Source organism: Dermacentor andersoni, chromosome 10, assembly GCF_023375885.2.
Source record: "Dermacentor andersoni chromosome 10, qqDerAnde1_hic_scaffold, whole genome shotgun sequence".
In the NCBI taxonomy this organism is placed as follows: domain Eukaryota; kingdom Metazoa; phylum Arthropoda; class Arachnida; order Ixodida; family Ixodidae; genus Dermacentor; species Dermacentor andersoni.
The window spans coordinates 27,323,109-27,340,138 of record NC_092823.1 but is presented as its reverse complement, the minus strand read 5'-3'; the positions used below and the strand labels follow the sequence as shown (position 1 = coordinate 27,340,138).

General features: G+C 49.2%; 1 protein-coding gene across 1 annotated transcript in view; it reads right to left on the bottom strand.

Annotated features, from left to right (window-relative positions):
- The window catches only part of LOC126519122 (uncharacterized), a 148,578-nt gene that overhangs the window by 13,699 nt on the left and 117,849 nt on the right, over positions 1-17,030 (bottom strand). Inside the window, exon 7 of the mRNA XM_055065161.1 lies at positions 11,706-11,825. Within this exon, the coding sequence (XP_054921136.1) occupies positions 11,706-11,825 (120 nt within the window). The remainder of the gene's footprint in view (positions 1-11,705; positions 11,826-17,030) is intronic.

The following is a 17,030-nucleotide window of genomic DNA, read 5'->3' as shown; positions in this document are numbered from 1 at the left end:
CGTGTGCTGATTTGTGCCCTAAATATCGCTGGTCGCCGTGATTTTTGGCATATATAACTCGAAAGAAAATTCCATGAAAGCGGGATTCGAACAGATGACGTAGCCGCCCGATACTGTAATCATTAGGCCGTGGGTGCATGTCTCCTCAGTAGGTGAATAGATGAACCTTGAAAATTTCTCGAGTGCAAGCCAGCTCGTTGAGACGTTTGGCGCATTTAATTGCAATATCAAATTTTGGAACACTCCACGCGATTTTTGCCGTCGTCAACAATTACGTATAAGAAATGCTGATATCTTTAGCGTTATTACATTTCTGACGAATACAACTTACATTAATATGCCGTATTTATTGTCTGTCCGCTTCGTGTTCAATGATTCACCTTCGAGCAGCAATCGGCTAGCGCTCTGGTTTGTAATATGGCACAGCGACCGCCCCGAGAAGGTGTAGGTCTCCGGATGAAGTTCCGGCACATGACGATTTTTTCCCCAACTACGGAGCTTTGTTTATAAGAAACATGTATGGGCTTCCTCTGGAGATTCATGATAGATACGGGTGGATGACAATTTTTCGATTCATTACTCACATTAACGGTACGATATCCCTTGCGCGAGAATTTGAACTCCAGGTGAAGAAAGATGTCTAGGCCTGCTCGTGTTCCAATCAAAGACACTGGTGCACAGAACAAGCTCTATTCCAAGACCTCAGGCTGGGCTACTTTGCTTGCTGGAACAAACTGTAACGCAGCCTATACAGACCACGCAGACCCTTCTGGCTTTGGCCACCGTTCTCGCACACGCATTAGGCATGGTAGGGCGGCTTGAATAGTACCTGCCAGTTCGGGGTTCTGCAGTGAAGCACCGCCGCCCTCAAACCACGCAAAAGTGCCCCATTTGTTGTCACAACGCCGGTCGACGAGCCCCAGCAAAGTGGTTATCGCATTATCGGAAACTGGGCGCTATCGGTTATCGCAAGCTAGGCGGGCCCGGATGTGCGCCACGAGCACTCCGATGGCCCAAATGTAACAACAATGTGCTCGACGCTGAGAAGTTCTAATGTGCGGTCTGGTCCTCGAACTCAAGCGTAGTATCGTATATTACACTGTACCATAGAGAGAGAGAGAAGGGAAGAAGGAAAGGCAGGGAGGTTAACCAGACTGAGTCTAGTTTGCACTGTACCTGTACCATAAGTGTACACTGTACATATATGTGCCATAAGTGCAGATGTGTCTTACCAGTACTGTTACCACAGTAACACAGTCCTCTTACACAGCTGTTACCAGATGGTAACAGCTGTGTCTTACCAGTACTCACGTACGGGGCAGAAACTTGGAGGCTTACGAAAAGGGTTCTACTTAAATTGAGGACGACGCAACGAGCTATGGAAAGCAAAATGATAGGTGTAACGTTAAGGGAGAAGAAAAGAGCAGATTGGGTGAGGGAACAAACGCGAGTTAATGATATCTTAGTTGAAATCAAGAAAAAGAAATGGGCATGGGCAGGACACGTAATGAGGAGGGAAGATAACCGATGGTCATTAAGAGTTACGGAATAAATTCCAAGGGAAGGAAAGCGTAGCAGAGGGCGGCAGAAAGTTAGGTGGGCGGATGAGATTAAGAAGTTTGCAGGGACAACATGGCCACAATTAGTACATGACCGGGGTAGTTGGAGAAGTATGGGAGAGGCCTTTGCCCTGCAGTGGGCATAACCAGGCTGATGATGATGATGATGATGATGCTGATGATGATGATGATAAAGTGCAGATGCGCAATTCCAGCCGTGGCACTGCTGAAAACTACACTTGCTGTCACTTGCGCTGAACGTGAGCATCAAACACGGAGGATGGAAAACTAAGAGCGAGCGTCTCGTAGTGATCTTGAAGCATAGCTACAACAATTAAAGAAAGGCTCACGGTAAATAGGCGCTCCCCACGTGATTCAAAATCAATAATTATCATCCTCTGAGAGCATGGAATGGAGAGCGAGCGACGAGGACGCCACTAAAACCTGCCGTCAACCATAGAGTGTTTGAAAAAGTCCAATACCCGTGCAGGGCCTACTCCTGCAGACTCGTTGCACAGATTGGCTGTGAAATGTCGTGGGGCGGCATCATAGGAGGGTGGCTGGTTTGCCGACGCGAGCTGCTCGGTGTCATGCTCTTCACTATTTGCATTTTCCGTTCGTCAAGGCACCAAATGCGCACTCAAAACCTTCATCGGCGACGTTTAATCAAACTACGACTCACGAGAGCAATGCTGAAAGTCCGTATCACCCCGTTCCTCTGGAAGGTTGCGTTGGGCGCTCAGCATTTGGAATGGCCGGTGGGTGCACAAAGGCAACAGTAGTACCACTCATAATCGGCAGTTCCCCAATGGTAGTTTAGGAGCACGACTAGCGAATGAATGGGGTCATGATGTCAAGTCACGCTGAACCGCAGCCACCACTGCTTCCGCACGAAGGCTCGAGCGCCCAAGGTAAACAGGAGAGGATTGGGTCCTAACAAAAGATGAATGGGAATGTAAAGTGCCCTGATGAAATCTACTAAGCTGGAGAAACTCTGAAAGCGTCGTATTTGGCCGCTTCTCGCAAGTACATAAACATAAACACCCTAGAAGGTGGATGGGAAAGCGGTGCGGTGGTAGCTTAATTGGTAAGATCATCACACGCGTAATGCGAAGACGTGGGTTCGTCCCCCACCTGCGTCCTATTGTCTTTTCATCCATTTACATCTATTTATCATTTCTTTATTTCAATCATTAAGTACAAGTAATTTCTCCTGTGCCGTCCTTGGTGACATTTGGCTCCTTATGATATAGTTGTGGTTATCTCTAATTTTTTGAAAAGAACATTCTTTAGTTTTCGCCGTTCATTTCGGGATAAGTGTCTTTGTTTGGAGAATGTATAATGAATAATTTTCCTAATGACGAAGTGATTTGTGGGATTTCTTCGCATACCGCTGGAGGGAATAACCTCTTCAGCACAAAACCGGACAAAATGCTTAATATGCATCCCCGTGCTACAGACATCATCAATCGATTTAAATTCCAGTTAAACAGCAACGTGATCAATAATGTTATTTTCATGGGCGCAAGTAAAATATTTAACATAGACGTTGACTCGCCATCCCTGCCCTGTGTAAATGGTTGTCTAGTGAAGCTGTTGAGAACTACCACTGCAGCTGCTGAGGGAGGGTATGTAATGCTTTAACACATACCCCGAAACTAAGACGCAACCGAGGGCGTGAAAAAGCTGTCAAAAAAAGAAGAAAGCAAGGACGGTGCACAAGTCCCACATGCAGAACTGTGTCCGATAGTTCGGGACTGCAACGAAGAAAATGATGTTCTCTCTATTGAGAGTGATGGAGGCATATGTGCTAATAACTTTATGACTTTGCTAAAATTTTATACTTATTTGGCTCTTGTTTCGTATGATCGTGTTTGCATTCAGCGTAAGGGTATTTGCATCGGTTCGTGTCACGCCAGTTTTATTTAACATATTTTGATCTTCTATTGACCGAGACTTGGCTTTTGCCTTTGACGATGTAAAACTGCAAAATGTTTTTGGCATGTGGACGATTTTTTGGTGACATTAAAATCTAACCTTTCTACTACGACCACTAATACAGTGTAAGAAGTCTTAGCGCTAATTGCACAACATGGCAAAGGGCTTTTCTTTAGACATGAGCTTCCTTTAGATAACAAACTGCAGTTTTTAGATTTAAGTCTATTCTTTTCTGAACGATACATTTGTTAGTAGTACTGCCCGCGCTCACGCAAAGCGCTTTCTTTTACCGTGTGACTCGGTGCTGTAAGATTCGTCGGACGGTCCTACCGCTGTCGACCAGATGTAGGAGTCGTCGGACTATCTCGCCGCTGCCACCATTTGAGGGAGATGAAGGTCGTAGACAGGAACTCGGTGAACAGGATTTATTTACATATTAACAGATTAAGCAAAATACATTGGCAGACTAGCGCGACTCCCATATGGAGCCCGCAAAACTAACATACCGCAAACAGTTTACGAGCACACAGCTAACTAGTACATTTCTAGTATGACAGAGCAGTCAGCTCCCGACAATGATCACGACACGAGCACACCCTAGCAGCCTGCAAACGCTGCCTATAAGCTCTCCGCTTGACGTCATAGTTCGACGTCATCGTTCGGACGAGGACGGAGCAGGAATGGAGGGTGAGGTGTGCCGACTTGGAGGAAGGGGTGGGTCGGAGCAGGAATGGTCGGGAAGGTTCGTCCAAGCATTGTAAACTTGCCGCCGCCCCGCACTAAAGCGGGAGACACATGGTGCGATTTTCCGTGTGATCTGTCGTACGGCCCGTCGTGTGCGACTTGCCGCATGCGGCGATTCGGGACACATGGTACGAATGACCGAGCGGCGGGTAGCTCCGCCCAGAACCGGCGCCCCTGCGTGGAAGCTCGGAATGCTGCGTAACTTCGAACAGAAAGTGAAAGCAAACGTATTTGCACAGCTCACTTGTTTGAAACAAACGATGACAATATAAACACGCCTATGCAAGCACTGTGGACGTGTTTCCGCAAGGCCGCGTTAGCAGTAACGGCTCCTTTGACAGCCGCCGATAGAGCCGGCAGGCACAGCTCGCTCGGCCATCAAATCCGACACCGGTGGCGCTTGTGACACGATCGCTTGCAGCTCGTATAACGAAGCGTCTATGTTAGTCGGCACAACGTGTACACAGTTATCTTAGGCTTACTTTGCAGCACATTTGATTTCATTGGCGCCGACGGAAGCGAACGAGCATGCCAGGCGAGCTTGCGATCGCTGGGAGACTGTAGGCCTAGCTCGCCGGCCGTCTATCCGAGGACGAGGGCCCATGCCGATGCGTCCGCAGCTCGTAATAAAGCGCCTAAATTCATCAGCACAATCTATGCCTGAACATTTATGTTTCTCTTAAATGAAAATACGGTTAGTTTTCTCGGTGCCGTTAGTAGCGATGAGTAAACACGCCAGTCAGGCGAGCCGCTTCGTATAGACGATTGCTGGCGCATCTGCGCTGACCGCGTCCGATTACAAATCACGCCAACTATTTACTATATCGCACAACGTTTTATAACATGCACTCTTTCGAGGCCACTTTATTCTATAAGCTATTTCGTGTCAGAAACAAATTGCAGCTTATTTATGTGCCGCCGTCACCGGCGAAAGAGGCCTTCGTTTCGACCAGGGAGAAAAAAAAAACAAAAACAGACATGATCGGAGCGGCGAGGCGCTCGCTCGCTGGCTCCGCCCCGTCGGGTATAGACGTGGCCGTGACGTTCGCGCTACCGGCGCTGTCATTGGCTGCGGCCGCCCGACCGATGCGGCAGTCGCACGACAAAGTTGGTCGCATGCGGGGCGTGCGACTCTGCGCCGCGTGCGGCGGATTTGGTTGAAAACCTGTTGAGTGCGGCTGCCGATGCGAATGGTCGTACGACCGATCGCACCCAAAATCGCACCATGTGTCTCCCGCTTTAGGCTTCGGAGTCAACGACCGAGGGGAGTCGTTCCGCAGTATCGTTTACGCCCACACACACGCAAACACACAGGTGCGAACCCATACACACAAAGGCTCCGGAGTCGACGACCGAGGGCTTCGTAGAACTGTGCTCCGTCTGGTGTGGCGCAGCGGAGTGCCACATTCCTGAACTGACAGCGCGCCACGTGGCTGCCGGTCATCCGCAGTTCTCGGTACTGCCCAGCTTTCAGTGCCGACGTCAGAGGGCCTCGTAGAACTGCTTTGTCCCGGGTGGTGCTGCCAAGTACCAATTTCCAGAGTTGATCACGCGCCTCGTGGCTGCCGGCCGTTCGCAGCACTCGGAAGGGCGCACCGACTGGTGGGCTTGGAACACGTGCAGCGGGCTGAAAGCTGGCACGTTGCCACCCCGTATGGCCATTCTTAACAGCTCCTCCATGGCCCGGTAAATCTCGCCTGGCCAGTGCTGGCAACCGCTGGGCAGGAAGAGAATGGCTGGCGAGCAAGACGATGGCATTGCTCTCTGCAACCCCTGCGTACTTGGAATGCCTTCAACCATCTTACAACAACTGGCACAGAAGAGTCGACCCGGCAACACAATACCGCTCAGCGTTCAAACGCCCGGAATTAGCTGCTAACCCACCAGGCCTCCTATCACAATTTCCATGCAAGTCACTCAACTGGGAATCCCAAATTTTGCCCCAAAATTTCGTGCTGCAAAAGCGAGCGTTCACGTTCCTCCTGAGTTCGACCAAACCCGACCGTCGCGCTGCACAAGAGTAAAGGTTTACGCAGAATTAAACCGAAGCCTTTCAAACACCAATACTCAAACATAACTTCAGCAGCCTAACTTCGCGAACAGCCTGTTCCTAGCCTATCACAGTGGCCTACTTATCTCACGTACTGTTGCCACTGAACAGTCTGGCCAACTCCACAGGTACGCAATCACAATCGCGCTAGCTTTGCGGTCCCTATTCCGAACACGTGCTTGCATCCTACAAAGTTTTCATCACGCTGACTCACATTTGTTCCTTTAGTCCACACAGGACACGTTCCTTAAATAAACAACCAAATTTGCGTAACTTACGCAACACAGAGAAACCTTCGAACAAATGTGTCTTCTACTAACTAGCTCTTCGCACGCGTTCTAGAGAAGTCAGAATACGGCTGCCTTCGACACACCCGAGCAACCCAGTCATAAACGTTCTGCTTCCTTCCGTCCACACAGGACACGCGCTAATGGACCTAAGAGCTCTTCTCAGTGCAAATCACGCACTTACTGAAAATCTACGCGGTTAACCTTAGAAAATAAAGAAACGCTTATAAAAAAAAAAGAAGGTTAACTAAAACACACGCGCGTTACGATAGGCCTCTCAACAATAACCTTGACACTCAGGTTATTTACACACACAAAAAAAAAAGAAAGCCTATGTACTCATTATTGAACATCTCACGAGACTACAGGTTTACATAAAACGCATCTTTCAAATCTCGGAGCTTCCCAAACGAAAACACAAACAAAGCTCAAACCTTACACATTGAAAGAAATCCCAGTCTCAATTCGCGAAAATTCTCCGATGCTCAAAAAATCAAACAAAACAACATGTTTCTACGGAAGGGCTCTTGGCCTCCCTTTCCAAACGCTTTCGTCTGACTCATACTTTGAATCGGACCCGAGGTGGCCGCGGTTTAAAAGCTACTGTGGTTACGGAGGAGCAACAAAAGGGCTGACTCACAATCAGCTCCCGCAAGACGTTACGGTCTCCTGCCAATTTGCGTCCTCGCGCCCCGCTTTAAACATGACCTCGACCTACCGCGTCGCTACTCCCCACCTGGTCTCGTCTTGCCACCTTGCGCTTCTTTGTACTGCACGCTGAGCTTCGAAGAGAACGACGGAACGACGAGGAATTTGACTGCCCCGTGCTCTTTGTCCGCGTCCGTGCAGAACAAGCTTCTCGGTCCCCCTTTGACCGGTGGCTCGAACGTTTTCGATGCGTCAACATCGTCAGTGACGACCGCACCTTTTTCCTCGCGCCCTGCCCTTTTGGGTTTCTCGCCATCTTTGGCGGCGCTACATATGTTACCGTCTTTCGGTCTTTACCGCGCTTCTTTTTACGGCGCTTTCTCTTTGCACTCGCTTTCATGTCGCCTTCTCGTGCCTCGTGCTGGCCGGTACACATTTCGTCGGCCCGGATCGGTCTCTTACCCGCACAGTCTGAGTGATTTACATTAAAATCTACTCTCACTTCGCCTCAACTGGCGGACAGCCCAACCGACTCTGGAACAATGCAGCAGGCTTTACTCGAGTTAGACAACTCGCACTCTTGCGAACTGCCCTCTACTACATTGCCCAGCTCACGCTGTGCATCTGCACAAAGCCCGTCGGTATCGATCGCTGTCTCACGCGCACAGTCCGAATGATTAACAACTGAATCATCCCTATCTAGGCTATCTAGACTGGCGGAGAGCCACACCGATCCCTGAACAATGCAGTTGTTCTCTCGTGAGCTGCGGAGCTCGCCACCCCGAGAACTATTCTCAACTGCATCGTCCAGCTCGCACTTCACTTCTGCACGCAGATCTGACTCGACATGGGTGCTCGCGTCTGTCAAGTCCGTAGTATGCTGTACCTCGCTAACGACCTCGCTACCATGAGATGCGACGCACACGCGCGGTAACTGTGCCAATTTGTTCGCAGCTGGCCTAGCTGTCTCTACAGTCCTCTGTTGGCACAGCACCTCGTCGCTCTCACTCTGGCCTTTAACGGCCTCTGTTGCCACTAAGGCTTCGTTAGCTGCTAGCACTTCGAGTTCACCTATGAACGTGCTGCTACTCTCACAGGTACTACTACTTTTCTCGGCTTTCGACGAAAATCTGCAATCTACTTCTTCACACTTTTGCTGCGTCCAGCCTACAGATTTCTCAAGCCGCTGTTGACTCCCTGCGTTTAGCTGCTGCAAATCCTGTATCTGTTTCTTTACTGCTGCAATTTCTTTTTCAACCTCCTGCCGTTTTTGCTCACGATCTTGGCGTTTTCGCTCACGCTCTTGGTGTTTTCGCTCGCGCTCTTGGCGATTTCGCTCGCGCTCTCGGCGATTTCGCTCGCGCTCTTGGCATTCTTGCTTAATTGATTCCTGTTCCTGTCTTTTACTTAGAATTCGTTTGCCCATTTGTTCTATGAATTTCAAATCATTCTTACTTTCTAGAACGGTTTTACGAATCTCTGATTCCTTCAAGTCCTTATCTACGTTTACCTCGATCTCCTCACACAACCACAACAGGTCAGCTCTCGTCAAACACATTAGGACCATGGTCGCTACTTTAAGCTTTGGCTCTGCTGTCACACAATACTTGTTGCGATACCCACGCAAATCAAAATACAAGTAAAAGATCCCAGCGAATCAAATCAAAAACACAGAGAAATTGAAGCCTGGTAAATCTTACAGCCAAAACCAAACGCTTACCCACTGAAGCAGCACCATATCACCAGTCCTTCCCCGCCGTATCCAGTCAGTTGCAAGAGGTGGTCAATCTCAAGTCGCCTCCAACTTGATCAGGATGCCGGTCGGTCACCATGTGCCAACGTCCGTCAGCTCCCGTTGCTGTCTCCGAGTCGAAAGGCCGATCTAGAAGCCGTAGGCTGGTCTAGGAGCCGTAGGCTGATCCCACCGCTGCCACCAGTTGTAAGATTCGTCGGACGGTCCTACCGCTGTCGACCAGATGTAGGAGTCGTCGAACTATCTCGCCGCTGCCACCATTTGAAGGAGATGAAGGTCGTAGACAGGAACTCGGTGAACAGGATTTATTTACATATTAACAGATTAAGCAAAATACATTGGCAGACTAACGCGACTCCCATATGGAGCCCGCAAAACTAACATACCGCAAACAGTTTACGAGCACACAGCTAACTAGTACATTTCTAGTATGACAGAGCAGTCAGCTCCCGACAATGATCACGACACGAGCACACCCCAGCAGCCGGCAAACGCTGCTTATAAGCTCTCCGCTTGACGTCATAGTTCGACGTCATCGTTCGGACGAGGACGGAGCAGGAATGGAGGGTGAGGTGTGCCGACTTGGAGGAAGGGGTGGGTCGGAGCAGGAATGGTCGGGAAGGTTCGTCCAAGCATTGCAAACTTGCCGCCGCCCCGCACTAAGGCTTCGGAGTCAGCGACCGAGGGGAGTCGTTCCGCAGTATCGTTTACGCCCACACACACGCAAACACACAGGTGCGAACCCATACACACAAAGGCTCCGGAGTCGACGACCGAGGGCTTCGTAGAACTGTGCTCCGTCTGATGTGGCGCAGCGGAGTGCCACATTCCTGAACTGACCCCGCGCCACGTGGCTCCCGGTCATCCGCAGTTCTCGGTACTGCCCAGCTTTCAGTGCCGACGTCAGAGGGCCTCGTAGAACTGCTTTGTCCCGGGTGGTGCTGCCAAGTACCAATTTCCGGAGTTGATCACGCGCCTCGTGGCTGCCGGCCGTTCGCAGCACTCGGAAGGGCGCACCGACTGGTGGGCTTGGAACACGTGCAGCGGGCTGAAAGCTGGCACGTTGCCACCCCGTATGGCCATTCTTAACAGTGCATACTGCTAAAAGCGCAATAGCATCCATGAGTGTTGAGGCGGGGTTGGTGAGGTCTTCTCACAAAGAGCAGGAAGGCTCTAACTGTGAGGTTGCACGGCTACGAGCAGCAGGATGCTCTACGAGCAGCCGGACGGTTGCAGTGACAGAAACCCTCCTTCATTAATTGAAGGGTAAGCGGAAAGGCAAGCCGCTAGTGGAAAAAAGGCCGCATGTTGTCCCGTGCATCCATAAAGTGGCCCATAGTTTAACGAAAGTGGCGAGCAGGTACAAAACACCTATTGTGTTTTTGGCTTCATGTAAGCTTTCTGGCCCGTCCCTACGCTTCTCAAGCCCACATAAGCTGAACCTCTGTGGTAAAAAAAAAACACATACAATGCTGTGTGTGACTTGAGAAGTCGGTGCGGTGCGCTAAACTCCGCCTAATTCCGGCAGAGTACATGTCGGCCAGACAAGCCGTTGCATCAATGATAAGGCAAGGGCACACGAGCTGTCTGTCAAGTATAAGATTATTGCACATTTGCCTATGCACTGCGATTCCTGCACATGGGAGCCAGGACTTTTCCATATCCGCATTCTTGGTGAAAGCAAGGATTCCCTGGCCCAGGAATTAATGAAGGCCCATTTCATCAACAAGAAACGTGACGTTTGTGTCAGCGATACATATGTGGCTTTATGTAGGATTGAACGACAGTTTTTGCGCTGTATGATTGGATAATTATGCAAACTTGCTTGAGTATTGCGCGAAAGCGTACGTGCACACTTGGCCGCCTTCGCCTATAAGTATGATCCTGTCTGCTTTCAATAAACTCGTTGCAAGTCACGCGCTTTCCTGTCCGAAATGTTTTTTTTCCCGAACGCGCTGTGGTTGCTTAGTGGCTATGGTGTTGGGTTGCGGCATCGAATCCAGGCCAGAGCTGCCGCATTGCAATGCGGGCGAAATACCAGAATGGCTGCGTACTTAGATTTAGGTACACGTTACAGAACCCCAGGTGGTCCAAGTTTGTGGAGTCCCCCACTACGGCGTTCCTCATAATCGGATCGTGGTTTTGTCAGGCGAAACCCCATACTTTAATTCTTCAAGCCGTTCTCCGCGCTTGGTTGCATCTTAAGTTCGGGGCATATGATGAACCAATAAGCGCAGCAACAAGTGTTGTAACATTATAATACTTTATTGCTTTAGAGTAATGGTACTATTTGTAATTTAAAGCAATGACAGTAATTGTAACTTTAGCAGCACACCGTCGCCTATAGCGGTGCTGAAAGAACATTGAAGTCAGTTGTCAGGCTGGTTCTATTATATGGGAACCCCTGCGGGATTCTACCCCTGCGGCAGATTGCGCAACGGTAATCTTTTCCGGGAAACGCATGCGGGGAGCGCTACATGCTTCGCACTGTTGCCAGGAGTCGTTACTCCTTCCACTGCCGCTGGGATCGGTCCACATTCTTGCTAATGAACGCGAACACGAAAAATGCCGACCGCCGGCAGGATAGCAGTTTCGCCGTAAAATAACTTTGTAAGATTGATGGTAATGTCTGATCCTCCGCACCAACCATAAATATAACTTACCCGAATATGTTTGCTCTCGCCACATAATCGCACGAAACAAAGTATATAGCACATACTACTTACCTTGCAATTGCGGGCTAACGCAGTGACAGTAATTTCTTCCAGGAAGGCAGTAACCAAAGGGGCTTCCTTCAAGCTGGCAATATAGTTCGCATACAGGTCCGCCCTTGGGACACACCTGATCTAACATAAGTAAAATAAAGGATTATGCAGATCCAACACACATATTGCAATCTACGAGAAGCGAGTTTTAGCAAACTGTTACTGCAATGCTATTATACACTTGCCTGTTTCATGCCTGCGTCCTTGGCGTAAAGATGCACTCGTATGTGTTCTAGCACATGCGGGCCAATGTGACAACTGTTACAGGGTCTTGTATTTCTTAATTTCTTCTGATTTATTTTAGGTGTAACGCCCGATTCCCCCCCCCCCCCCCTTCCCCGGTTACTATCTTTCAATTTCACTTCCAATTCCCTTGATTTTCCAGAGTGTTCTCACTGTGTATCTGAGCTAAAAGCTGCATGAACAGCTTTTTGGCTTGTGCGAACAAAACTTTTCTCACAACTTTATGGTGTGTGCCCTACTACAGGAATTATTATCATCAATACGCGGCGTTCATCAAAATAGGTAACATAATTCAAATACTAAATATAGTCGAGCGTTCTAGTGACTCTCTTGGCTGATTTGACCTCTTTTATTTTGGATATGTTTGGTTGATTATTGACCATGATGTGTTTATGCAAGCGCTGCGGTTTTGCTTCCCTGTAATTAAGAAAACGAAAGTGCGAATGCGGCCTACTGGTTGCAGCAGCGAGTTGCTGTACAGAAGGGGGGGGGGGGACGTTCAATTCAAGCATTCGGTAAACAAATAAAGAAAGTATGAGCTATTCCGCAAGGCAGTTTTGGTGAGGAAAGCCTGGAAGGGTTAGCAAAGAATACCTGGCTTTAATATATGCAAGATTAGATAGGTGTGGGCATTTTTCTTTGTTTTCTAGTCTTTTTTCTGAATTGTTGTGCCATTACCTGCGCAGAGCGGATAAATTCCAGGTCTCCAAAGACATATTTCTGAAGAACAAATTTCATATGGGTGCCACAATATCTGCTCGGATTAACCACTCACCCTCATTTCCCAGCGGATGCACAGCACGTCACATACGTGGATGGAGATGAGCGATCCGTACCCGACAACCTTTTAACCTTGCCTAAGACATTGAATCACAGAACCTTGTAGCGTGAATAGTTCACTACTGGGCTATGAATGAATATTCACAGTGAAGATTATGTTGAGCCGCCGGTAAGCTAGAGTTCACATATTTCCTGGCAGCAGTGCCTTCAGGACCTGCGAACCCGTTCACGCGTTGCGGTGTTGACAGTTTTCGAGCGGGGGCTTTCTTAATAGGTTAACAGTATGAGTGCTAAAATGAAAAAAAAAAAGCATGTGTGAAGTATGGGGAGGCGATTAGGTGGTAGAGGTAGGGAAGAGAAGGGAGAGCTTAGAGAAGCGTAGTGTATATATATATATATATATATATATATATATATATATATATATATATATATATATATATATATATATATATATATATATATATATATATATATATATATTTATATGTAACTGCTGTAACAGCCTGTTCTGGGAAGCTGACCTCATTTTAATTGCTGGGGGTGCGGGGTAAACTGCCAAACTTCTATGCTGGAATTCTGCACCCGCCGTCTACACCCCCTCCACATGCCTGCTCCGGGGTGCCTCACCAGAGGGACGTAGTGGTCCTTAGCGGAAGCGATGACTGTTTTGGAGGACTGGCTCACCCTATCGTCTAACGATAGGGTGAGCGTCCACAACCGATGAGATGACGCCACTAAACTCAACGATGTTATCTTCTCCCTTCATAATGTAGATCACCTGTTGTTAAAAAACCACGAGGCAAGTTTTCCAACCTGGTCCGCATTCAAGGTCGCCTATATAGAAGTGTTTGGAGGACCAGCTGTCGGGCAGTTCAGCGCCGAAAAGCGTTTGCACGAGTAGGCACAGCACGTCGGTGAGTCATTGGCAAGTTATGTTGAGCATGGTCTCTACCTCTCCACACCCGAGTCTGAAAAAATCAAGCACATTATGAAAATATTGACGATGACGCTTTTCGGATGTAACTTGCGAAAAACGAGAGCATTGGAAGGGAGCTCATTAAGTTGTGTCATGGCTACTACGAACTCCGGAACAGCGGACCTGGACTCCTCGCGTGGTTACAAACGACAAGAGCCTCGCCGGGCTAGCTGTCATCTCGGTCTAGTGAATGCTGCTTGCGCACATCAAGGCCTTCATACGCAAGGAAGTAGCTCCGCAGCTCTCACTGGTGCACTTGCTCAGCAGCAGCCCCAACCATGTCTTGATTCTTGGCTATCAGCCAGTCTTCGGTAGGAAATCAAAGCAGAAATTGCAAACAGTGTGCCAGTGCCCCATCAGTCGCAACCTGTAGCTCCTCCTTTCCTGATCATCATGCCTCCTTCGACCAACGCTCTTTGTCAGCATGTCGACGCTCTCTCTCCCCCATACGTCGTCTTCCCCAGCCTACAAAAAAGGAAAACTAAACGCCGCAGTTGATGCGGCACGATGTTCGTCGGCTTCACAGCGTTCAAGTTCTCGCTTTTCTCCTTCAAACGTCATAGCTGTTTTTGTCGAAGGTGTCTCAAGCTTTCTCCTAGTGAACACTGCAGCTTCTGCTTGTGCTGTGATTGAAATCCTTGATAGCCCTGCGTACAGCAACAGCGGAGCATGTTCAGCCGTTAGCAGCTTATACGGCCTGAGTTCTAAATGAGAAGGTTATGCACATCAATGAATTGGTAGCGCTGCCATCTTTCCCTCCAGACGTAATTCTTGGATAGGATTTCCTTTCACCACACAAAGCCATCATCCACTGCGAGCGGGCAGAAGTTGAGCTTTCTCCTTTATGCGACCTTCGTTTACACGATTCTCCCAAACATCACCCTAAATTAGTGGTGGCTGAAGGGAACGGTATTTCTCCTCCCGCCGCTGTGGTTTCATCTGTATCCTCCGGAACCATTTCCGACGCCACTGTTTCGCTCCCTCCTTCTGAGACATTTATCGCGAAAAATAATGTGTAGCTCCCCATTGCGACCTTCAATTTCTCGGCTGGTTCCATCCGTACTTTTGTATGCAACCTTTTGTCCGCTCCGATTACATTGAATCGTGGCAAATGTCCTCGCTATGACCAAGCCATTCACTCCCTGCAAATCGTCGACCTTCCATATGCTACTTCTCTGGACGACTTTACCGACATCGGCACTCTTTCTGCGTCCGACAAGTTCTCCACCCACATATCTAGCCCGCCGTCACTGACGGTCTTACACCATATCAACGATCGGAGCTTATCGTCATCCTGTACAATTTTACTTCCTTCGACCCTATTCAGCCTTCTCGCGGACGCACCCCAACTGCGACGCACCGCATCGGCACGGGCTCCCATTCACCACTTCGGCAACGACCATACTGTGTGTCTCCTACAGAGCGCTGCGTTATTAGTGAGTATGTAGGCAAGTGTTGCAGCCATATTTTCCAGCCATCTCACAGTCCGTGGGTGTCACCAGTGGTTCTCGTTTGAGAAAAAGGATAGCTTTATGGGCTTCGGTGTTGACATTCGCAGCCTAACTACGATTAGCTGTATAGATGTGTACAATCTACAAAGAATAGATGATGCCATTGACTGCTTAAAGGGGTCTGTATTCGCTTCACTGGACTTGCGTTCAGGGTATTATCAGGTACCCACTGCCAACGCTGAAAAGCCCAAGACTGCTTTTGTCACCCCTCATGAAGTTTATGAGTTCTGCGTCAAGACTTTTGGCCTCTGTATTGTCCTCGCAACGTTCGAGCGAATGATGGACGCTTGTTTGCGTGGCTTGAAATGGCAAACGTGTCTGTTACCTCGACGATATTGTCGTCTTGGCTCCGGATTTTATTACGCATCTTCACCATCTCAGGTGCGCTTTGACGGGCCCAGCCAAGGCTGGGCTCCAAATAAATCTCAAGAAAGGCCACTTTCCGCTCGAGAGTTAAATCTCCTCAGCCATCTCTTGCCTAAGCATGGCATACAACCTGATGCCACGAAATTTCATGCCGTTGCTGACTTTCCAAGACCGACAAACCTAAAAGGCCTTCCCGGTTCCATCGACTTATGTTCGTATTTTCGGTATTTTATTTGCAACTTTCCGTCTATAACAAACCCTCTGATACAGCTTTTGGGTAGCTGCGACGACCGCTAGTCATGGTGTCTAGCTTGCGACGGGACGTTCACTATTTACGACGTGTTCTGGCCTCGCCTCCTATCCTGCGTCACTTCGACCCTGAAACTCCGAAGGAGGTATACGCATATGCCAGTGACATAGGGTCCCGGTGCCATCTTAGTAGAATGAAATCCCAAGCATCTTGAATCCGTTGCTGCTTATGTTACCTGTACACTCTCCCCAGCAGGGACCAACCATAGCGTAACCGAAAAATATGTGCTTAGACATTGTGCGAGCCTTTATCAAGTTCCGCCCTTACTTGTACGGCCGCCCTTTCGACGTCGTCACGGATCATCAAGCTCTTTTTTGTCTATTAGATTTGTAAGACACATGCGGCCGTCTTGCCCGATGGGCTCTTTAACTTCAATAATTCGCCATCAGCGTCGTCTACCGTTCTGGTCACACGAGTTTAGACGCTTATGCTCTGTCGCAGTCACCTCTGCGTGCCGACCTTATTTGCCTGTCAACACTTACACCCATCGGATCACCTCCGAATATTGGCAGAATTGCTTCAGAGCCGCACCAAGGCTCCCGGATGGCGCCCTTTGTCGACCTGCTTTGCGACACGCCAACGCTTCTAGCCTCTCGCGCACTTCGCTGCCAAACTGTTCACTTCGCCGTTCGCGAAGACCTTCTGCACTCACGTAACCACGCGGCCGACGGCCGCAAGTGGCTAGTCCTCATACCGGGCAACCTGCGGTCCGCTATCTGCCCATACATTCACGTTGACAAGCAATGCGTCTACGCAGGAGTCTCGAAAACATATGAACGACTTCGCTAATGCTACTCCTGGCGAGGAATGTCGACTTACGTCCACGAATTCGTTCACTCATGTACGGGCTACCAACGCCGGAGATATCCGCCTCGGTGTTTAAATGGAGCTATGGAGCCCCGTCCTTGCCCCGCCCACCCATTTGATAGCGTGGGCATTGAACTCTATGGTCCACTTCCAATGACAGCCACTGGTAACCGCTGTATCATCGTCGCCATCGATCATGTTACACAGTCAGTTGAAAGTGCAGCCCTACCTGCTGTCGCGGCGCGGGACATCGCCTCTTTCCTCCTCCGCTGTTTCACCCTCCGTAACGG